Source organism: Ambystoma mexicanum, chromosome 9 (assembly GCF_040938575.1).
Source record: "Ambystoma mexicanum isolate Mex_15411 chromosome 9, UKY_AmexF1_1, whole genome shotgun sequence".
Classification (NCBI taxonomy): Eukaryota; Metazoa; Chordata; class Amphibia; order Caudata; family Ambystomatidae; genus Ambystoma; species Ambystoma mexicanum.
Window position 1 is genome coordinate 662,668,701 of NC_090931.1, and position 24,101 is coordinate 662,692,801.

The following is a 24,101-nucleotide window of genomic DNA, read 5'->3' on the forward strand; positions in this document are numbered from 1 at the left end:
GCATTATAAATAACCAATGAAAATAAAAAGAAATCCATCTATTGACAAGTGCTGGGGCCTTGTCAATAAGAGTGTAGCAGCTCAACTGAGAGGTGCTGATGTTGTCCCATCAAAAGTATAGCAGCCCCACTAAGATGAACTAGCATTGCCACAACAAAAGCATAGTATTATCGTTGAGAAGATTCAACAATTATAGAAGCCCTGTTGCAGCAGTACTATCACATCAAGAGTATAGCCAGCTAACTGAGGAGTACCAGCATTGCCCCATTTCAAATATGGCAGCTCTACTAGAAAGTGCTGGCTCATACGCCTCCGCTCCCCGCCCATAGCATTCCTCACCACGTGCACACTCAGAGACATGCAAACAGTCTCATTTTTCCTCTCCCTGCCCCTGCTCCCTCCCCCTCCCTCGCTTTGCATCTGTACCTCCATTTCTAAAAATCCTTCTGGGTTGGGTGTATTTGTACATCTGTGCACCCCACTTGCCAACAGGGGTGCACAGATGTACAAATACACCCAACCCAAAACGATTTTTAGAAATTGAGGGACAGACTTGTTTTGCATCTGTACCTCCATTTCTAAAAATCCTTCTGGGTTGGGTGTATTTGTACATCTGTGCACCCCACTTGCCAACAGGGGTGCACAGATGTACAAATACACCCAACCCAAAACGATTTTTAGAAATTGAGGGACAGACTTATTTTGCATCTGTGCCTTCATTTCTAAAAATTGTTTTGGGTTGGGTATACTTCTGTAGAAGTATACCCAAAACAATTTTTAGAAATTGTGGGACAGATGCAAAGCAAGAGCCTCTTGCTTTACATCTGTCCCACAATTTCTAAACATCGTTTTTCCCCGGCTTTTACCCGAGCCGCCAGAGAGAGACACAGTATGGATGGAACAAAGGGCCATCCATACTGTGTCTCTTCTCTCTGAGCCGGGGGGGCACAGGGGGCTTGGGGCTCTGTCCTGACTTCATTTTACCAGGGGGGAGGGGAGGCCCGGGCCCCGCCGCCCCCCGTACTCGGCGCCCCTGCATGGTGGGGTTGTAAAATTCAGTCCTGATGCTCGCAATGCAGGAAGACAGCCCAGGTAAGTGGGGGCCATTCAAGGACAGAGCCCAGCCGTCCGCCTTATCTGCAGGCAAGCGGGAGGCAGGGCTTCATCTGTCCAGGACCTGGCTCTCCTTGGCTCTGTGTGGCACTTTTAATCAGCAAATTCCATGACTACTGTTCAGTCTGGGAGAGCACTGAACTCACTGAGCCATGCAGTGTCAACACTTCTCACTGTAACAAGGCTTCATTAAGAGGGGGAATGTGAACAGATGGCTGAGCGCCCCCTCCCCTGTCCCCACTGCTTTCATCTGTAGAAAGATGCCTCTTCTATTTCGACGGCCCTGCCCCTAGTGCTTAACTATAAATCATGACTGAGCATGCGCAGTCAGCCGGATTTATCATGACTATGTACTTGTATGTGAAATAAGTGCATTATTAACGTGATAATGATGCACTTACTTCACATACACGTACATATATATATTTGTTATGGATACTTTCATATGTTTTGCACCTTTAGCGCTTATTAGAATCCTGGGACTTTATAAAACACAGTGTCCGCTGTGTTTATCTTCTGAAGTCCGTGGGGTTCGTGCTGTTTGCGTCCATTTAAGAGTAGCTCTTAACAGGGCTTTGCCCTGTTCTGTTATTTCAGTGAGCCTGGCTCACATCAAGTTACAGAAACGGCACCCCTGGAACCCCACAAACACAGGCACACCACATTTCTGCTGTCAAAAATCCTATCCTTTAAGTACTGACTGAGCATGCGCACGCATGCTCAGTCAGCAAGATAGGATTTTCTGACAGCTAGGAAAAAGTGACGTTACACCGGCCGTGGGTGCCGCTGCTTAGGGGGGTGTGCCTAGCACGCTAGAGGAAGGCACCGAACTACGTGCCTGTACAGCCGGCCAGCTTTGTTGGGACACGATCAGTGATGAGCAGTGGATAAGCGCTCTTCCTTGTCTCAGTGCAGATGGAAAAATATAATAATCATTTTTGATTTCTTTTGTTGTTTTGAATTCGTTGCCTTCCCTAATCTTGCCACAAATTGAGTTTTTGTGTGGCTGTTTGGAGGGTGCAGCACATAGCCGTCTTAAGGATATGATATGATAGTTTATTTATATAGCGCCTATACACAAAGTGTTTCAAAGCGCTTCAAGGAGGGAGGGGACATAGGAAAATACAGTTACATTCAGTAAAAGTCCTTGAAACAATACAGAATGTGAAAAAAAACTATCATAATAGGCCTGTCGACATTTCTGATAGTGCAAGTGCATAGAACAAGTAAGGCAAGAGGAAATGGATAGGAAGGAGAATAGAGCAAGCAGTAACATTACTATGTCTGACGACAATTTACGCAGTGCAGGTGGTAACAAGAGGCAGGGTGGGAGGGGGGGCAAGGGGAAGGAGAACAAGGCACGCTACTGAGCAAAAATGTCGGTGACAAATTTAAAAAGCAGTGGAGGGGGGAGGAGGGAGAAGAACAAGGGGGGGGGAGGGGAGACAGACAAGCTGCTATCAAGAGTCACGGAACAGATGTTAGGAGTAAGTGCTAGGAGGGGGAAGGCTGAGAGGAGGGAGAAAAGGGGGGAGTAGGAAGGTAGTAGAAGAGGATGGAATTGAGGAGGGGGGAAGGGAGGAGGCAGGAAGGGGGGTGGAACGCAGAACAAAAGGGGGGGAGCAAGCAGGGTGAGGGCGCAGAGACACTCACGGAAGGGGGGCAGGGGGGGCACAAGACACTCGCGGGGGGCTGAGGGGCACACAGGCACTCACGGGGGGCTGAGGGGCACACAGGCACTCATGGGGGGGCAGGGGGCCACACAGGCACTCGCGGGGGGGGGGCAGGGGGGGCACCAGACACTCGCGGGGGGACAGAGGGGCACACAGACACTCGCGGGGGGCAGAGGGGCACAACACACACTCACTGGGGCAGGGGGGCACACAGACACTCGCGGGGGGGCACACAGACACTCGCGGGGGGGGGCAGGGGGGCACCAGACACTCGCGGGGGGACAGAGGGGCACACAGACACTCGCAGGGGGGCACACAGACACTCGCGGGGGGCAGGGGGCACACCGAAACTTACGCGGGGGCAGGGGCACTCACGGGGGGGCAGGGGGGCACACAGACACTCGCGGGGGGGGACGGGGGCACACAGGCACTCGCGGGGGGGACAGGGGGCACACAGACACTCAAGGGGGGGCAGGGGGGTACACAGACACTCGCGGGGGGGGCAGGGGGGCACACAGACACTCGCGGGGGGGGCACACAGACACTCGCGGGGGGGCTGGGGGGTACACAGGCACTCGCGGGGGGTGGGGGGGCACACAGAAACTAACGGGGGGTGGGAGGGCACACAGGCACTCACAGGGGACAGAGGGGCACACAGACACTCGCGGGGGGGACAGAGGGGCACACAGACACTCGCGGGGGGCGGCGATCCGGCGTACCGTGGTGGACAGGGGTAGACGGGGCCTTAGGTGGTGAGGCCGGCTCCCGCCTCCCGGTTGTTGCCATTGGCTTAAGGGCCGAAGGCAACCAATGGGAGAGGGGGGCGGGAGCTGGCACAGAAGAAAACAGGAAGCAATGTCCAAAAACAAAGGCAAACAGAAGCAGGGAACGGCCATCTTGGAAGGCCTTTCCACAAGTTGAAATTAGGCAGCAAAAAACATGAATTACAGGAAATGCCAGGTTTGAAACGCACGAAGCGCAGCATGATAGTAACGGCAGTTAAGGTAAAGCAAGCACAATCGTATCGTGTAATTTGCAGCCAAACTTGCAGCCGCTCGCCTCAGTGAGCAAAAGTCAAGAAACAGTGTCCCATTTTCCTTACTCCACAGCGGTGCGCATCTGATGTTTGTCCGGCGCAAGATAAAGGTTGCTGAGGGGCAGAGGGGAAGGCTCCATCACAGAGGGAGGTGAAAGCAGGATGGAGGCAGTGCCCCGTTGTGGGCCTTAGGTGGTGAGGCCGGCTCCCGCCTCCCGGTTGTTGCCATTGGCTTAAGGGCCGAAGGCAACCAGTGGGAGAGGGGGGCGGGAGCTGGCACAGAAGAAAACAGGAAGCAATGTCCAAAAACAAAGGCAAACAGAAGCAGGGAACGGCCATCTTGGAAGGCCTTTCCACAAGTTTTTTTCCACAAGGATTGTTCAGGGAAAAAAAAGCTAATTCAGCACACCAATGCCAGCATCCACCCCCAGCTTTTATGATGAACCTGGGTGTTGTGGGACCTGTGGATAGATGCCTTCAAGTTGCATCTGCGGGCGCAGTGGCTTACAGCGATGCCCAAAGGTAAGCAGGTCTGCTGGACTGTTTGGGTGCCTTAAGGACTCAGGATTTTCAGACATTTGCTAGGTGATTAGGTGCGCATGGCCACTCCTGGTGGTGGCAAAGTAGAGACTGTGGTGCTCCTGTATAATACTGCTCTCAAAAGTTGGAGGCAAGTTTTCGGAAAAGGCCAAATGTCGTGCTTGAGCGTTATCATTTCTTTTCAAGAGCGCAGGCAGAAGGCGAATGCATTGATGCTTATGTCACGACCGTGCAGACACTTATTGAATCGTGCATGTTCACCGGCATACAGGAAGAGACCAAATAATGCAGACAAGCAGCGCCTTCGTCCGGGAAAGATTGTGGATCGGACAAGTTTATAGAAATTACCTGGGCGATTGAAGAGTCCCGTGCAAGTGTATAAATTGGCACAGAAAAGATGGTCAAGGTGAGACTGTGCAGGTGGTATTGACCACCAAAAAGGGTTACGAGACTAAAGTTAAGACGGGGGTTCCCAGAGGAGACTGTCAGGCCTACAAATACAATAAAGCATCTGCTGGCGGCGTAAGACAAACTTGCAGGAAGTGTGTATGGGGAAGCCACCCAGTGCCAAGGCGGAGGACGGAGTAGGGAGTGCAGGCAAGGGGTTAGGATGATTGAGACAGATATGTGTGTGTGAGCGGTGTTGCAAGCAGTGTCGGGAGAGGGGGGTGGTGGTGGCTCTTGCATGTCCAAGGTGCTGTAAGGAAGGGACTATGAAACATGCTCACTGTTAATGGTGTACAAATGGAAAGGTTGATAGATTCTGGCTCTCCCTACACTATGATTTCCCCATATGTTTACAAGAAGAGTTGTGCAAAAGAGTTGTCCAATGTCAGAGCCGCAGACATCAATCCAAGTGCGTTTGGCCAGGTGCCAATAAAGGTGCTATGGTACGAGTGGGCAGAAATTGCATTTTTATGGGGCGGTGAACAAAGGAGCCAGTGTGCTTAGATGGAACGAACAGGCCGCTTTGGATACATACTTTCGGCAAGGGAGGAGTGTGCCTGTGTTGAGGAGGACCAGCTGGATCCGTTGACGTCTGGGGTGTGAGCAGCATATTTGAAGGGCAGGTGCCCGGCAGTTTTTGCTGCAAAATAGGTATGTAGCAAGTTTTTGTGCACAAAATTGTGCTAGAGAGCAGCTGTGCCTAAGGCTTACAGGGTGAGCTGCATTCCAATTTTTGCCACAGCGAGCCACTTAGGAAGGAGTTGTACAAGTTAATGGAAGCTTGGATAATTGTGGAAATTGAATCACCATAGTGGCTGTCGCTGGCTGTCACCGGTTGTTTTAGTGAACAAACACGATGAAGGCGTGAGGATGTGTGTTGATCTCAGGGAGCTAAGTATGTATTTGAGTGGACCGTTGCATAATATTAACAAGCTTTTGGCAACTTTGGGTCAGGCGGTATGTCTTTCCACGTTCAACCTTTCTTCCACATCCCATCAGATAAATTTGCCCGAAGAGTCCTGCCCTCTCACGTTGTACATTACCCCATTTTGGGCATACAGGTTTTGCCGTTTGGTCTGGCATCCGCTGTTTTTCAGCGGTTGAAGCTGGCATTGTTTGGGAAGGTTCCCGGCGTCTGTTACTTTCAAGATAACCTCTTATTGTGGGGGAGGTATGTATGGGAACATGACAAGAGAGTGCGGGTTGTGATGCAGATCTTGGAGGAGAGTAGTTTGACGATGACGTTGGAGAAGTGTCTGGTAGGTGTTCCATGTGTCACACCATTGATGCCAGTGGCATTAGGCCCAGGAAGCGTCTGGTAGAGGTGATGAAAGGGACGCTGAGTGGCCCCTGTGAATAAGGAACTGCTCAGATTGATCCTGGGAATGACTTGAGTATTATGTTATGTTTGTTGCATCTTATGAGACAGTGAGCACGCAAGCTTTGCTCAAGGAAAACGTAAGTTTTGTGTGGATGCCAGAGTGTGACGAGGAGTATGTCCAGCTTAAAGACGTGGACAATGCCACCGCTTTGCGTTCGTTTGATCCCAAGTGCTGGATGATCCTCACGGTTGACGCATGCCATGTTGGTTTGAGTGCCATTCTGGTGCATTGACATGGTGGTAGTGTAATCCTATTGTTTGTTTCGAGAATTCTCAGAGATGCTGAGAAATGGTATGCTGTCATTGAGGGGGAGGTATCATCAGCGGTTTGGGCCTCAAAGCATTTTAGGGCATTCCTATGGGGTATTCTCTATGTCTTCGGGACGGATCACAAACCCCTCATGCATATCAGGACTACGAAGGGTTGGGGTTCGATTTTCCCCATAATAGCACCGTGGATGGTGGATCTGCAGGAGTTCAATTTTGTAATGCAGTATGTCCCGGGAGCTAAGCATGTTAATTATTTATTTCTTATATAATGCTACAGGTCTCAGAGTACTCAAATAACAAAAGACATTATTTTCCCACAGAGTGGTAATAATTTTATCGACCTCGGAAGGATGAAAGGCTGAGTTGACCCTGCCGGGATTCGTACCTGCCACAGCAGGCTGAATACAGATGTCGGGGCTGAATGCTTAGCTCGCTGTGCTATGTGACTGGCTACAATTGTGGTGATTGTTTGTCCCGGTTGCCCGGGCCTGCTCAAGGCAAATCAGAGGAAACCAAAGGTGGCACGCAAGTTGCTAGCATGCTTCTGGCTACCGAGAAAAGTTAATGGGAGAAGGAGTATGCAGAGGATGCTGAAAATTCTTGGATCAGGCCAGGGTTGTACAATGTTTGGGGGACCGTGGTAACGGAACCGTGGCTAAGGCATAAATTCATGTGTTGAGCGAATTGGCGGAAGACCCATGGGGTATTAGCAGAAGGGATAAGGTGCTTTGCCCTAGTGAGTTTGAGGTCTCAGTTTGTTGAACTGGTGCATGAGGGCCATCTAGGAAGGTCTTTGAAAAAAAGAGGCTGCAGGAATCGTACCGGTGGCCGGGTATGGATGAAGAAGTGGAGGTTATGGTGAAGGACTGTGTGTTATGTGCCATCAGCGACAAAAGTAAGGTTTTGCGGCTGCAACCTGTGTATCCGGTAGAGATTCCTGGTGAAGTGTGGTCTAGATTGGCATTGGATTTCATGGGTCCCATGGATGCGTTGAGTGGAGATTTGTGGTGGTCCTCTGCACTGCACAGCTCAGTGGGTGCAGGCCATTGCCATGGAGTTGGTGACAACAGATACGATCATTGAGTTCCCATGTAAGATTTTCAACAGGGAGGGTATTCCGGCAAGCGTTGTCGTGGATAATGGCGTCCCAATTTGTGTCTCGTTGTATGATCCTTTGGCCAGTTGAGTTCCAGTGAGAGCAGTAAGCAACTTAAATACACAGGTTGCATAGGTGAAGTGGGAAGAGCAACGAGTTGGTGGCAGGACGTCAAATGTCAGTTTGTAGACCGCACGAAGGCCAGATGTGAGGTTCCCCTTGGGCAGTACGGAGTATCGGTCTGGTGAGTAAGAAAGGGAGCGAAGGTTGGGCATTCTTAGGATCCGCTTCTTGGATTAAGAGCTAGTTCAGGAACCCACTGGACCCCCTGGATAGAACTGTCATTTCCAAAGAACCTGTCACAAGAATGTGATTCCAGGAAGAAAGCTGGAAAGAGACTACTTGAGGGATAACAATATGCAACAAAAGAAACATATGGGAGTTAGCAGATGACGGAAAGTGATGCCGTCTGGAAACTGCTCATTACTATAAGGTACATGCTGTTGTTTATTGGAGAAAAAACGTTTTTGTTTAATGTGCTGCTTGGAATTTGAGGAGTGCAGACATCTATTGCGTCCTCCATAATATTTTTGTTAGCAGACTGAGGGGCTCCTCAAAACACACTCGCACATGCTCAGTGGCTTGCTGGTACTTTTGCCCTTGCCCAGGACAGCACAAGGCATGTGTCGGGTGGTCTGGCTAAGGGACAGAATTCCTGCTAATGTCTCTGAGGGATCCCTATGTCTCCCACAGGCCCCAAACCCTTCTCACACAGGGCACACGTGCCAAAAAGAAATTGAAATCCCCCCACTGGCAAGGAATCGCCACATGTTGAGGCACTACCAGGACCACTTTTTCAGAGTGCTGCTATTCTGTAGTGGGTTCCTCAACAACAAAATGAGGAGCAGAAAATGGACAACGGAGTGTGTATTCCTTGAAGTGCACCGCAAAGCTGGGTTTGCCATTCTTGGTCTAAAGAGGGGTCGGCATCTGCAGGAAAGTGAAGATCAAGCAGAATGCTGGCAGTCAAAGTGGGCTGGGCAGGGGGAATAGGATGGGACAGTCCAGAAACACTGCAATCTCAAGTTTGTAGTCACTCTTGATGGTGGGGAAGAGAAGGCAAGATAACTTAATTTGCCATGTGTTGCCTCTTTCTGTTCCAAAGTACCAGGGTACTGTGTGCAGGGTTGTGTCTAGATATATCTTCTTGAGAGGACTTGAGACTCCACTCTGGGCACACATGGCTCGTTTGGGGCACACATGGCTCGTTTGTCCATGGTGCGAGGATGCATCAGCTGGGACTGCCATACTAGATTTGTTTGGAGTGGTGCAGGTTTGTTGTTTGGTGCCTGCTGGGAGAGGCACTGGTCAGTGGAAACCCCAATTAGTATTTGGAGCATCCATTTGGCGTGGCCTTAGTAACAACCTGGTTATGATTCACTTAAGTAGTAAGGAGAATTTCAAAGGTGCTATTAGGGTGTGCTAGTATCCCTGCCAGTGGATAGTGTACAACTGGAACAGAAAGAGTAGGACAAGACTGGGGCACTGTATACAGGAGCAGGCACTTTGGTTACTATATAAACAGTGGATTGAGTTGGATGCTGGGTAGAAATATCAGTGGGGCATAGGTTCAGTAAATCACCTACGGGCAATATCACAGTGAGATAAATCCAGTGATACACTTGCAAGTAAGATTATAGTGGGATGTGTGATCAAAATCACAGCGGGCGAGGTTACATTTGGAAACCTGGGTTAATCGTAGTGAGGCACCAGAGAGCATAATGCCTCAACCTCCCCACCACCTCCTGTGTCTCGGCCTATGGCTTGGTGCTATGACCCTCTGTGGGTGTGCTGTTGTGATGAGGGGGCATTGATGTGTAGTGGAAAAAGCAGAAACTTGGTGTGGAGTCCCTTAATCATTCTTTGATTGTGTAGGCCAGTGTTGAGCAAATTGCAGGCCTCCCCTCCCGGTCAACTAGTGCGGTATGGGTTCATACCCACCTGGTGATGTGTTTTCTTTATGGATGACGAGCCCCAAGTTCAACCTTTAAGCCATCCTTTATTACACCCAGTATGCTGATGCCCTGGAGTTGGTAAGTTTTGTTAAGCAACCATGTATTTAAAGGTTTTTCCAGAATGTAAGGCGATTATAGATTATGGAAATTGTCTTTGCAAAGGAGTTTGATTTTGGCTGTGATGTTGGAGAAGGCTGAGCCTCAGTGCCTCTTTCTAACCAGGTGTACCTTTTTTGCCTGTTGCTGCTTTGGGAGCAGTCTCTGTAGCTACATTAGGCTAAATGTAGCTCTTTCCAGTACAAGGCTTTCTTCATAATGGTAAACTATACACAGGGCCCTCAAACTGGAAATAGCACTGCCACCGTTATTGTGTGAAATGTATGTTATTTGGTACTGTGTTTTCACATGCTTGCCCTCTGGACTCCAATCAAAGACTTTAAGATTAAGGCTGGTTTCTCCCTTCCTGGATACTACGTCGTGCTTTTTATTTCTTTTTTTTTTTATTTCGGTCTCTCGCTCTAGGGACATGTCATTTTACAATTTGAAGGGCAAGTATTCAAGGGCTTTGAGCCTAGTAACTGATCTTACAATTAAACGTTTCTTTTCCAGGAATGGGGCATGGTCATGAACATGGAGCTGAGCACGCACATGGCAAAATGCAGCTTCCAGATTACAAAATGTGGAAGGTAGAAGGCACGCCTCTGGAGGTTGTTCAGCAGAGACTGGCCAGGAGAGGCCTACATGATCCTTGGACTCGGTAAGATATGTCCTAGTTTCTTTATTTCTTTTTAAAGCACAACCTATTTATTACAATCCGTGTAGGAAAGTGTATGCCTTAACATAGTAAAACCTGGATAATCATGTACACAGGGCAAGTTGAAAGGGCACAGTTTTTGGTAGCCGAGCGTTCACAAATTTACTAGGCTATACATACCAGCAGTTGCCAGTTAAAATTCATTGCAGCTAGACTTGATTTATATTTTCTGCAACAATTTAATGCCAGAACTTTAATGTAAAGATTTCTGCATAGCCTAATGACTTCAGAGAATAACTAGCAGATTCATTCCTGCAAAATGGCATATCTAGGATTCAATAGAGCTTTCAGCCACCCCCTCCCTGATCCCCAAATCTCCCAGAAAGCTTCTACAGGTTTCAATTTCCTCCAGTCACTTTGTTTGTAACACTTTGACGAGATTCTGGATGGAGAGATTTCGGAATAATTGAAATCTGTTAAGTCCATCAGATTCTAGGTACCCAAGACCAGTTTGCAACTTTCTCAACCATTTACATAACAAGACTGTGTGCCTTTTCATGCACACACATGCATATGGTATTGGGACGTCCTTGGTGCATCTGGGTAAGGAGTGTTTAATTCCTGAGTGTCCTAAAATAAAATGGTCAGGTTTTTGGATGTAGAAGCCACATTTTAAGAATGTCCGGGGGACTCTTCAGTCCTTGACATGCATATTACCTTTGAAAACCTGCCTTCTGTGATTTGTAAGGTTCTCGATGTTGCTAGGTGCCACCCCTTTCATCACAAAACTATATAAAGCGGGATCCTTTTCCTCTGGTGAACTTGTTGACGCAACTACACATGTGGTCACACAATATGAGCAAGATTCATAGGCAAATTGCTGTAGCACTGCAGACCTATGAACCAGAGAAAACTATGTGTTAACTTTATATTATGGCTGCAGATAGACGTGTTTTTCTTGTGCATTGAAAAGTGTGTGTGGCAAGAGAGATGAAGAAAAATCTGAATTGATGCACCAATTATTGTAATAAACCCTGCTCTTAATTAGTAGTTTAGCTTTCTGGAACAGTCATCGGAGATCGCAGAGGGGAGTGAGCATGCTACTCACCCAAGGTCTAACGGAGATGGAAATAAAGAAATACAAAAATACCCACACACGGTTGCATCCTACCCTACAAGCCTACCCTTACGACCTCATGAACTCGCACCGAATAGCTTCAGAGCGCTGGTGGACTGACTTAAGACCAAAGGGGTATTGCACGAAAATATCATAAATAAAAGAACAAATGATTTAAATGATTGGATTTCGACTGTAAAAATCACATATAGCCGAAAATGCCAAACATTTTAACCATGCGGTTTTCATTATAGCGAACAAGGGAAGTGGGGGCTGCAGGGGTGTCACCCACACCCTTGTTCGCTATAATTGAATCGGGGTGTCCCCTGCATTCAAAACATGTTTTTGAGAAAGAAAAGGACCCTGCAGCGCCAGTACAAATCCATGGAAGTGAAGGGAACTGGCGCTGCAGGGACTCGGCGGCACACACAGAAGTGTCCCGCCAAAAGGAAAGTAAGGGGGTCGGGGATATTGCACGAAAGTCTTGTATTTCTGTAATGCATGCAACCTTGTAAAATGCACTCTGCTCGTCTACAATATTTTTGTTTACGAGCATTCAACGTACATCCAACCAAAGGAGCCTATCTAGACAGAGGCAATTCAGCAGGCTAGGAACAGCCCAATGAAGACAACATTGTTGAAAGGGGGCAGGTAGTTCTTTGGCTACAGCAAGTCAAGAAGATAGAGGCTAAAGAGAATCTGTGGCATGAGATTGAGTCTCTCCTTCAGACGGGCTTGTGAAGAGGGTGGAAGTACCCCTGGAGACTACAGAGTTCCATCTTTTGTAAAAGAGCTTTAGAAGAGGCCAAATAAGCCTTTGAGACTTCTGTAGTCCTGTTTCCACACTCCATCTTTAGAGGGTGACAGAAGTCTAAGAGGCTGTTTAACCGCCTAGCAGTGAAGTAGCTAACAATAGTCTAAAGCTGGTAAAGAATATAATGCCTACAAGAGGAAGAGGGTGATGCAAGCCTAAGTTACTGGTGAACCCTAGATCATTTAGGTTGTGGGAAGAGGCTGACATAAGATGAAGAGATTGGAACTTTGAGGAAAGATCAACCTAACAAAGGCCGAAATGTAGTTTACTTTATTAGCTAGCACTAGGATGGGTATAGGTCAACGCCTATAGGGCCTCAGGTTCTAACTTACTCTGGTGACAACTAGTCTAAATGTGTCATAATAGGTTCTATTCCAATGCTGCCTTAGGGACTTCACAGTAATATGAAGACTTCCTGTATGATTCCATGCCCATAGAATCTTAAAATGATGTCACTTTGGGTAAACTTCCAGCCATGTTCCCTAGATCATTAGATGGGTTGGTAATGTAAGCACTTTCAGCCCAGCCTGCCTATTGTTCTCTGGACACGGTTAGAATGGGGGGCACCTATGTAATTCTCAGAGAGGTAGAGATTGAGCATAACCAGTTGAGGTGATGAGTTCAAACCAGCACAAGCTGGTGGGGGAGGCAGTGGGGAATTGGAACACCAATCCAGAGTGTTATTAATAGCCAGCACAATCCAGAGTTGGTAGTGTAGCAGACAAGGCTACTGACCTGAAGGCAGGAAAAGATCTGAGTGAACCAGAAGGATGGACCAAACCCAAAGAAGTAGGAAGAACTATCATTGTGATTGTTTTTTAAGTGCTTATACACAAGTGTTTCAAAGGGCAAACATGCATAGGAGGGGAAGCCATAAGGAAGACAAGACAAACGGTCTTGCTAGGCATGGTACATTCAGATCATGCAGGTGCACAGAACAGGAAGTGAGTGGGGGGGTGGCAGTAGGGACCAAGTGCACCCAGTCCCGTCAGAATATGGGTTAAGTGCAGAGAGATATCACTCTCATGGGTCGTAACCTACGTGCAGTAGTGCTTCGGCAAGTGCTAGGCCTGGGGGCAAGTGCAGAAGACTGGTGAGGAAAGCTTGGGCCCTGTGAGGCTCTGAAGGTACAGCAGGCAGCCAGTCAGCGTAACTGAGCAGAAGAGAGAGAGCGCGGGATAGCAGAAAGAGTTGGTTAGCAGGGGAGTGGCAGAGAAGGAGGAGGCGAAGAGGAAAGTCTTGAGGAGTTTCCGAAACTTAAGGAGATCTGGCTCAAGATGGAAAGAGGCAGGGAGCCTGTTCCAGGGGGAGGCAGCTCACCTGCAGTGAGTGAATTGGAGGAAGACTAGCGAAGGGCTCGGACGGGAGAGTATGTAGGAAGAGAATGTTGTAGATGGTGGGCCCAGGCCCCAGAAAGGCTTGTGGACAATGCAAAGGGTCTTGAACTTAATCCTTGCAACCGCAGGGAGCCAGTGAAAGGATTTCAGTGCCAAAGAGATGCAGTCCCTGGCCTTGAGGCCAAGGATAAGTCTTGAGGTTCTGTTCTGGATGAGTTGAAGAGGACGTAGGGTAGAAGAGGGAAAGTTGAGAAAGAGGCTGTTGCAGTACTCCATCCTAGAGAGGACCAGGACCCTTGAGTTGGTGAGCCTCTTGGAGAAAGTAAGAAAAGGTAAAATATCTCTGAGAAGGTGCAGTTGGTAGTGGGACCTTTAAGAGAAGTCAGCATGAGACGAGAAGGGGAGAGTGGAGTCAAAGATGACCCCCAGGTTTTTTGCCTCATTGGTAGTTGGAGGCGCCGAGCCAAGGAAGGCCAGCCAGAGAGAAAGAGGGAAGGTGGTGGCAGGGGTCCACCTGAGGATAATCTGTCTTACTGGCGTTGAGGCAGAGGTCATTTGCAGCACACCACGACTGAGCTGCGGACAGACAGTCCGGTATGAGTGAGGAAGAGGCCTTATGTAACTGTTAGACAAAAAGTGGCATTATTCCCCCCCACCTTGACTGGGAGACTACAAATGCCAAAATGCGGCTTATACCTTCACTCCCCGTGGAGGTATCCTCACCGAACTTTGCAAAAAAAAGTATATGGCCCACTCAAAATTTTGTTTGTCAAGTTTGGTGAGGTTTCGTCAAGGGGGGGCAAAGTTGTAGGAGGGGGGGTCCCAATTTTGTTTTTTTTCTCCACAGACATAATGGGAAAAAACTTTGCTCACGCCTACAGCCCAAACCGCTGGACGGATCTTCATCAAATTTGTGGCAGGAGCGGCGGCTTAGTCCCGAAAGCGTGCTTTTGTTAATTTGGTGTAATTCATCCAGTAGTTTTTAATAAAATGACCAAAAAGTATGTAAAAAAAAAAAGTGATATCTGTGTCTGGTCCGCTGACTCATTTCCCTGTTTGGACCGGATTCTGATTGGCTTAGAAGGCAACGTGGTGTCCGTGGACATCGGACGTGCCCACTGATTGGATGGTGAAAAGCATGAAGTGTCAGATTTTTGGAAACGCCCGCCATCTCGGATTCGCAGACAACAGCCGGTGTCCGCAGATGATGCGGTAATAACATATAAAAAACACAACATTGCACTTGGCAAACTTTTCAAATAATCTCTGGGGAAGTGAGGGGTGAGGAGGATGGCATGGGATATGACTGTAAGAAGTAAAAAAAAGGGTGTTTTTTGCCATAAAAGTCTGCGAACAGTTCAGATGTTCGCGAACAGTCCTGTGAAGTTCAGGGACAGTTCTTGGATGGCTTATTACATTGGTACCACTCAATGAAACTGCATGGAGTTTTGCAGTTCTATTTTAGACCCGGTACTGAAGGGCTTTGCAAAGTTTGGGATTCTGTAAAGTGGGGGCAAATTAGAGGGGGATGGTCCCAAAATAATGTAAAGGCTTATAAATGTGGTGCCATTTGACGAACCTGCACAAAAGTTTGCAAAACGATTTTAAATCCAGATATACATGTTTTGTGAAGTTTGGTGGGTTTTTAGATGGCTTATAACTGTTGCTGTTTGACGAATGTGGACAGAAGTTTTCAGAAAGATTATAGACCAACCTTGAATGTTTGTGTAAAGTCTGAATGTATTTTGTCAAGTTGGGGGCTAAGTTATATGATTAATGTATGTACATACATTTTCACACTTTTGAAAAAAAAACAAGGCCAAATTTCAAGCAAATTCGTGTAAGACCATTGCCAAGGACCTGAAAGGATGGTTTTGCAAACGTGCCTGTTTTATTTTCTGACAAGTATCATAATGTAGGTACAAAAAATAGTGATATACCTTTGGTGACTAAGGGATATCATGTGGCCATGGGGATTGTGTGGGTCATGGTATCAGGTCATGACCCGGACAATCTGGCTACTGGCCTTGACCGCGAGGGATGAAAAATGGTGTTAAAGTGGCCATGTCCACCTGGGACCGGCTATGTGATAAAGTTATTCGAAAGTAGGATGGATTTGAAAGGGAAAATAATGTGTTTGTGCTAATATGGTCATGGGGTTCTGACTTTGCCTTCTGCAAGCTGCCATGGAAAGGGAAGAGGTGCTTAGTACTGAGCCCCACCTTCTCTTTCCATGGTTGCCATCTTTGAAAAGGATTTTCCTCCCTACAGCGGGACGCCGCAGGCTTCCTGCTGTAGGAAGAAAAATCCATTTTTAGCACCCCGGGTTCTCGCTTTGGGTACCAGGGTTGCTTGGCGTTTATCCGCCATTGCAGGGGCTGCAATGGAGGATAATGGTCTGGAACCTGTTTTATTTATAATGCACCTAAGCCCGCAGGCATCGGGGCGCACACAGTCACACTTCGCTTGGGCCAATAACTTGGGCTGCCGGGCTGTTATCCCAAGTTCCAGTCCCTGCAACAGGGGATGAACGCCACATTAGTGTCATTAGCATAACAAAAAATGTGAATGGAAATGTTGGAAAAATGTATTGAGTATCTATGGCACAACTCTAGAAATAGAGTAGCCCTATGGAAATTGCAAAACACGTATGACAGAGGGGGCATAAACCTGCCGAATTTCGAGATATACCACTTGGCAGGACACCTACAATATGTCAACAGCTGGCTGTCGGAAGACGAGACAGCAGTATCTAGACTGCTGAGGAGTGATTGCGACCCTTTCTTCTTAAAAAAAACGGATAATGGCTACCTAAACCAGAGCTGCAAGGGCGATCGAGATTGCTGGAACTGGGCTGGAAGACATGGCCAAAGCGTGCCGAGTCGTGGGAAACCCGATCCCATGCTCCCCGCAGGTGCCACTTGTGGCACTATGTGGAGTGGACGAACAACTGAAGAAGGGGATCCGTAAATACTAGGAGCCGGTAGGCCTAGCGACCCTAGGAGATAAATGGCCAGAGGGGAAGGCACTAGACTTTCAAACGATAGTGGAAGGAACCGGGGTACATACGGGGCAATAAATCACATATACTAGAATAATCAAACGGGTGGGGGGAAACGTGGTCCGAGGCAGCACTAGCAGAACAACCCGACAACCGCCATTGAAATGATGTATGATATCTCGGCGGGAGGGCACAAAATATCCCGGATCTATGAACTGCTGATGTCTAGAGTGGGTAAGGCGTTGCTCCAACTGAGGCGGGATTGGGAGGAGGAAGCGGCTGAACCTATGCAAGACGGCAGTGGGAAAGAGCCCAGAGATATCACAAAAAGGTATCCAGGAATGCGAGGCTGCAGCAGATTGTTATGTCACCCATAGGGCATACATGACCCCCCGAAAGATCGCCAGGTTCGAGAGCACAGAAGTACAAAAATGCCCCAAGTGCGGGGAGGCGGATGGTGGGATGAGTCGTATGTTCTGGGCGTGCCCAGAGGTGGGAAAATTCTGGGAGGAAGTCCGAAAAGGGAATTAAGCTAGAGGTGTAATCTGTATGGGCATGTATGATAGGGGGATTTACCAGACCGCTCAACCTAAAACATATCTGTAAACTTAAAGACCTGGCCTACGTTCTGGCCAAAAGGAGAATTGCTATGGGCCGGAAAGCAGCCCACAGACCCAGATTGGAGGTGTGGTGGAATGATCTCCTGAAATGGGCAGATGCTGAGACAGTAGCATGATATGAGGCAGCTAGTAGAAAGTGGGACCTCTGATCGCACGGAGACTAATGGTAGCCACAATGTCGGGATCCTCCCATGCTGAATCCAGTGAATATGACACATCCGAGAACAGTGAAGGGGATTAACCCCAAGAGAAATGAACGAGGAACTGAGGTGGAATCTCGAGTTAAAGGGGAGGGGGGGGGGAAACAGCAATGAATAATATGTAAATATATGCTAAGAAGCTTGTAAACAGAAACGTCGGGTGTGCTGGTTATGTTTGGTGTGTTGTAAAAATCAAGTCAATAAAAATTGTTTTAAAAAAAATGTAGTGAGTCTATGTATGGTCACGTGCCACTGTCCTGAAGGTCCGCGTCAGACATTCGCGGACGTCGACTGAAGCAAAAACAGTGGAAAAGTATAGAAGTGTTAAAAATGATGCTAGAAGGTGGGACATGGCAGAGTTTTAAGGTGAAATGTTGCTATATTGTGGTAAGTATGATATTAGTAAGTTGTAGGAAAATAGCATGCACTCGTAAAAACCATGGAATTCTCAGAAAAAAAAAACGTTGTTAAAGAGATGTTATGGTTAAGTTGCATTAATACAAACCTATGAAATTCAATGGAAAAACGTTGTTACAGGGACGTAATGGTTACAAGTAAAACCGAAAAACTACTGTGCACTGCTAAGACTAACACCCAGGACATCAACGATGACGTCGGTTTTAGCAAAGGTGTTCCTAGAAGAAATTGTACGTCTTCATGGATTTCCATCAGCAGTGATCTCAGAGGGGGAGTCAATTTGTCTCTTAACTCTGAAGGAAATGTTGTGAGTTGGCTAAAGTTGAAGTAAGTTTATCTACTAGCCACCACCCACAAACTGACGGCCAAACTTAGAGAACCAATGAAACCTGAGAACAATACCTTTTGACATCTTCTCCACCAAATAGATTGTCCTTGGGTGGATGTCCTTTGGGTAGCAGAGTATGCTTACAATAACTCTGAACACACCTCCACAGGTCATACCCCTTTTTACCATCCTTAATGGTTCACATCCTCGGACCTCTACCCTCATTCCAACAGAATCCTTAGAGATGCCAGCAGTACAGAATCTTCATGAGAACATTACCAAGGTACAGAAAGAGGTCCTGAGACATTTAACTATAGCAAAGGTGGGAGAGAAGGTATGGTTGTCTTCTAACCACATTGCACTTGAGGGCCCCCTTAAATTCCAGCCTAGGTTTCTGGGCCCATTCTCTGTGAAAGCTATTGTCAACCCTGTAGCAGTAAGGTTAAACCTACCCTCCCCACATGCAAATTCATCCTGTATTCCATGTTTCCTTGTTAAAACCAGTGAATCCGGGGACCAAACTACAACCATCACCCAAAGCCATGATCATAGGTGAACCAGAATTCTTAGTGAAAGAAATCTTAGACTACAGGATTGTCAAAAGAAAATTGTTCTACTTAATGGTTTGGAAAGGGTTTGGTCCACAGGTCATAACGTGGGAACCTAGTCCAATATCCATGATCCCGAATTGCTTCAGAAGTTTCGTCAGAATCACCCCCACTAAGCCAGGGCTGAAGGGTCCATCCTTGGGAGGGGTCTTGGGGGAGGGGTTTGGGGGAACTGTCAGTCATCATCCCAGTCAGGGAGCATAGCCCTCATTCAGGCAAGGCAGGGAACATTATCTCAATCAGCAGGTCAAAGGTGGTTGTTAGCCTGGCACATATGGCATTTACACCATCCAAGCATCTACTCCCATAGATTCTGTGATGATTTACAGTAATTTCATACACTTAACATGGCCGCCACAAGACCCATTTACAAGTTGCAGCACAGTTCTGTTCATATTTGAAGAGGAGCTATTTAAGCCCCGCCTCTGCTGGAAACGCAACCAGCGTTTCTCCTCACAGAACCTGTCAAAGAAAAGGAGACGATAGAGAGCAAAAACTATTGAGTGCGATAGTTCACAGAAAAGACTTACCAGGCAGAAGTATATCCGACGCTATTATCTTCAGTCAGAAGTTTCTTCTGCAGCCGCTGCATCTTCCGAAGCTTTTTCCTCGGCTTTCCGAAAACCTGCAGACAACACGAGATATTTGGTAAAAAAAAAAAAAAAACTGTAACGGAGAAGGCATTTTATAAGTGTTTACGTACCTGAAGTTTCTTCAAGTTTTTCACCTCAGTTATCGCGCTCCACCTTGAAGGTTGCAGTTACTCCGTATTGGCGAAATTAAGTTCTAAATCATTTTCTCATCCTGAGTAACTCAGCAGCCACTCGCAGCTATAATTCTTTTCCCAAATTCCTAGAGAAAAAGAACAAAAGTAATTAGAGGGATATTGTCATGATGCCTACCCCCGGGCATCCACACCAGGCCCATCAGTCCCGGGAGCAGGCATCCAGATGCTTAGAAAAAGCCCAACATCCCCGGCTAGGGGCTATCTGGGTACAGTCCTGGCGCCGGAGGCACCAGGCTCATGGAAGGGGTCAGTCCTGGCGCCATAGGCACCAGGCTCATATGCTTACACTTACCTCATGCAGACCATGCTGCTAAGAATCCAAGCCAACGTGAAGCCTGAAGGGGACTACTTTACTTCAGAGACTATTTTCTTACTCTGGTGTGGTCTTGGGGGAACTTCTTACCTGGGACTACTTTGAAGGCTATTTAAACCACGCCCGAAGAGCAGCACACGCTTCGCGTTATTCTGCATCCTGCAGCATAACGCTCACTGTGCCTGCAAGTCAGCATCTAGCCTTCTGCCACGCCCGCCTCGAGTCTGGAGCTCTTAGAGAAAAGGGGAAGAAGGAGGAAAGGTTAGAACAAGAACATTACTTCTATTCCTCACCTGATTCCGGATCCATCGTGCCTTCAAACAAGGAAAGAGACGTTAATTTGATACGCGTCGCATCGCCCGCTGTAGCGCCGCACTATACTCACCAGCCTTCGCAGCACCTCCTCGATCCGCCGCAGTCTCTATCACATCTTTGCCGAACTCCGCCACCTAAGGGGGACAAAAGAACAGCAAGGTGAGCCGAGAGAATAAACAAAGGCAATCTCTGTTACCACCATAGACTTACCTGATTTTACCGCCAGAGGCATTTTTCATCTCCACGGTCCGGCGCAGCCTCCATCGCATCTTCGCCGAACTCCGGCACCTAAGGGGAGCAAAAGAACAGCAAGGTGAACCGAGAGAATAAACAAAGGCAATCACATTTGCCACCATAGACTTACCTGATTTTACCGCCGGAGGTATTATTCATCAAGACGTCATAATTTCTCACGCAGCACCTCTAATAAGAGGGAAAGCAACAGATTAAACACAGGTATCATTTACCGGACAGTGTTGGGTAATACTGACTCTTACCTGAACGCTACCAGCTGCCACGAGGCAATCTTCTCTTGGGTCAAGCTGCAAGTCAAAAGGAATCGGACAAGAGTGAATATCAGACATTTTGAACTCTTACGAACTATATACTTACGGTTCCTCGCCAGGGACCTCAGAGTCAATATTGGTCTGGAACTCTCCCAATTCCTTCGGACCAGTGAAGTAACTGGTTATCTACGCGCCCCTGCATTCCACGCAGGATGGCGAGCTCATCTTTTATCAACATAAGGTGAGATTATGAAAGGAGATATCGGAGGTGATTAGTGGGAAGAACAGTGGGGTGTTATCACTCAAATCCACGGGTGGCTAATTCCCTTTCTTCACTTTCAGGAGAATAATTCTACGGATCAAACAGACGAAATCAGGCGGGCCAGTCAAGTCTGTCATCTCAGCACTACGCTTCACATTGGTGGAGACCGCAGCTGTCCAGTTCCGATCAACGCCCCTGTGGGAGCCAGGTGAGCGTAACAGATATCTCCAACGTAGGAATCAATTCTAGCCTTTAAAGATTACAGTATCTTCACTTGCTACTTACCCAAAGACTCAATCTAAAAGGAATAGACTTTTAGAACGGCAAGAAGCTATAGAGTTCATCAGCAACCCAAATTACCATTGCTTCTCCATCTCAACTCGCCCCTGTAGAAAAACAGAATGGAGCACTCCACCATAATAAAACACAGGTGAGACGGGTATTCCGTTTAGAAGGGAGTAGTTTAAGGGAATACACATCTCCTGTAGCATTATCTAGTTAATAGATGTTATAGCATTTCTATTGTTATTTGTTTCAAACAGAAAAAGAATACAAGAGACCCCAAGTATCAGGTTCAAGGCTGGGAAGGTATTACGCTCCCGATGAGTCCAGATAAACATTAGTCTTCATGGATTTCTGTCAGCAGTGATCTCTGATAGAGGGGGTCAATTTGTCCCTCAATTCTGGAAAAAATGTTGCGAGATGGCAAAAATTGAAGTACATTTATCTACCAGTCACCATCCACAAACTGCCAGTCAAACTGAGAGAACCAATCAAACCTTAGAACAATACGTTTGATGTCTTCTCCACCAAACAGATTATTCTTGGGTGGATGTGCTCTGGGTTGCAGAGTATGCTTACAATAACTCTGAACACACCTCCACAGGTTATACCCCTTTTTACATACTTAATGGTTCACATCCTCGGACCTCTACCTTCGATCTAACAGATTCTCTAGAGATGCCTGCAGTACAAAATCTTCATGGGAACATTACCCAAGAACAGAAGGAGGTCTTGAAGCATTTAACTACAGCAAAAGAAAGAAAAAATTTGCAGATACATTTCGAAGAAAACCTCCAGCTTGTACGGTGGGAGACAAAGTTTGGTTTGCTTCTAAACACATCGCTCTGAAGGGCCCTCGTAAAGTCCAGCCTAGATTTCTGTGCCCATTTTCTGTGGAAGCTATCATCAATCCTGTAGCAGTTAAGTTAAGCCTACCATCTCGCATGCACATTCATCATGTGTTTCATATTTCACTATTGAAACCAATGAACCCTGTGACCAGACTACAAAAATCACCCAAACCCATGATTATAGAAGAGGAACCTGAATTCGTAGTGAAAGAAATCCTGGATTCTAAAATAGTCAAAAGGAAACTGTTCTACTTAGTAGATTGGAAAGGGTTTGGACCACAAGACTGAACTTGGGAACCTAGTTCAAATGTTCATGCCCCCAAATTGCTTCAGAAGTTTAATCAGAATCACCCAACCAAGCAGAGCGGAAAGGTCCATCCTTGGGAGGGGTCTTGGGGGGGAGTGGGGGGGGGGGGAACTGTCACGATGCCAGTCAGATAACCCAGTCTTCACTTAGACACTCAAGCTAGGCAGAACACATTACAGCAATCAGCAGGTCAAAAGTGGGTGTTAGCCTGGCACATATGGCATTTACACCATTCACAGCATACGCTTCCATGGACTTCCATGGGTTTCAATAGTAATTCTTTACTCCAAAGATGGCCGTCCGTAGCCCCCATTTACAAGCAGCAACAAAGGACTATTCAATTGTCATTGGGGACTACTTAAGCCCCGCCTCCGCTGGGACGCGCGCTTCGCGTCTTCCCCGCTGACAGCTTTTCCTCAGAACCTAAAGAAAAAAGCATAGATTAATATCAGTTCAGCAACAATTTCAGAGCATAACAGATAAGTTACCTGACAGATGTTTTCCTCTGCCACCGCCTTACAGTTGAAGAATATTCATCTGTCCGCAGCATCACCTCAGTCAGAGGTTTTCACTCTAAGCCGCAACACCTGCCGAAGGTCTTCCGTAGCGTTCCGAATACTAGCAGAAAACACAAAAGGTATTTTTATTATAAAAACGAACTTAACAGATTAATAGAGAAGGCGTATTTAAAAGTGCTTATGTACCTGAAGTTTCCTCAAGTTATTCACCTCATAGTTGTAACACGCTCCACTTGAAGGCTGCAGTTACTCCGAATTTGGGAACTAACGTTTAAAACGTTTTCTCATCCTGAGTAACATCGCAGCCATCCCACATTTACCGTTTCATCTTCATTGAGGGTAAAGTCCTCCTTTTGAAGCGCGCATCTTTGCAGTCAGTGCTCCAAATTCCCAGAACCTGCAAAGAGAAGAGAATACAAAAGAAAATTGGCATGAGCGATCACTCCAACGTATTAAACGTTTAAAACCTTAAAGGGCTATTGTCATCATCTGCTTACCTACCTAAAGACTCATACGTTTCTAAGGATAGAAACTCTCCTTCAAATAATTTAGTTCTTCAGTATACCAAGCCCAGCAATTGTTATCACCATTTCAACGCGCCACTGCAGAAAGCAGGATGGAGAGCGCCACAATCAAAAAGCACAGGGGAGAAGGGAGGGGGGAATTTTAGGTGTTTTATACACACCTCACCCAGTAGTTACCACAGTTAAAAGTTGTTACAGTAAATATTTTGTTGTCCGTCTGCCCTCACAGATAAAGAATCCTAAAGGCTTCCAGGTGTCGGGACGATGAAGGGGTATTGCGCTCCCGGGGACTCCAGGTAAGCGTTACACCCTCACCCAGGTCATCCTCCTGCACTGGTCCACCCCAGGAACTGGATCCATAAGCGATGGCTGTGTCCTTGCCACCTGGATGACAGATCCCTGTGGACTAGCGGGTGAGACACCTACAGGTTTCTCACATTATCTATTTGCAATCTAGAACAGCGCACATACTAGCAAGAATATTAGCACAACTGCTATTTATTTTCAAAAATGGCATCAGCTATTACCATCTCTCAACAGACAACAGAAAAAACAGAAAAAGCGCAATAATGCAGAAAACAATCAAAAGGACCAGGAAGATGAGGCCTTGCTAACGTGTACCCTCCAGTACCATTTCAGGTCCCTGCCTGGGATTTAAATCTTGTGTTA

At 47.1% G+C, this 24,101-nt stretch overlaps 1 protein-coding gene across 1 annotated transcript in view; it reads left to right on the forward strand.

The window, feature by feature from the left end:
* NDUFB3 (NADH:ubiquinone oxidoreductase subunit B3) overlaps positions 1–24,101 on the forward strand; it is a 47,356-nt gene that overhangs the window by 11,259 nt on the left and 11,996 nt on the right. The window contains exon 2 of the mRNA XM_069615450.1: positions 10,181–10,328. Coding sequence (XP_069471551.1) covers positions 10,183–10,328 — 146 coding nt within the window. The 5' untranslated portion in view covers positions 10,181–10,182. The remainder of the gene's footprint in view (positions 1–10,180; positions 10,329–24,101) is intronic.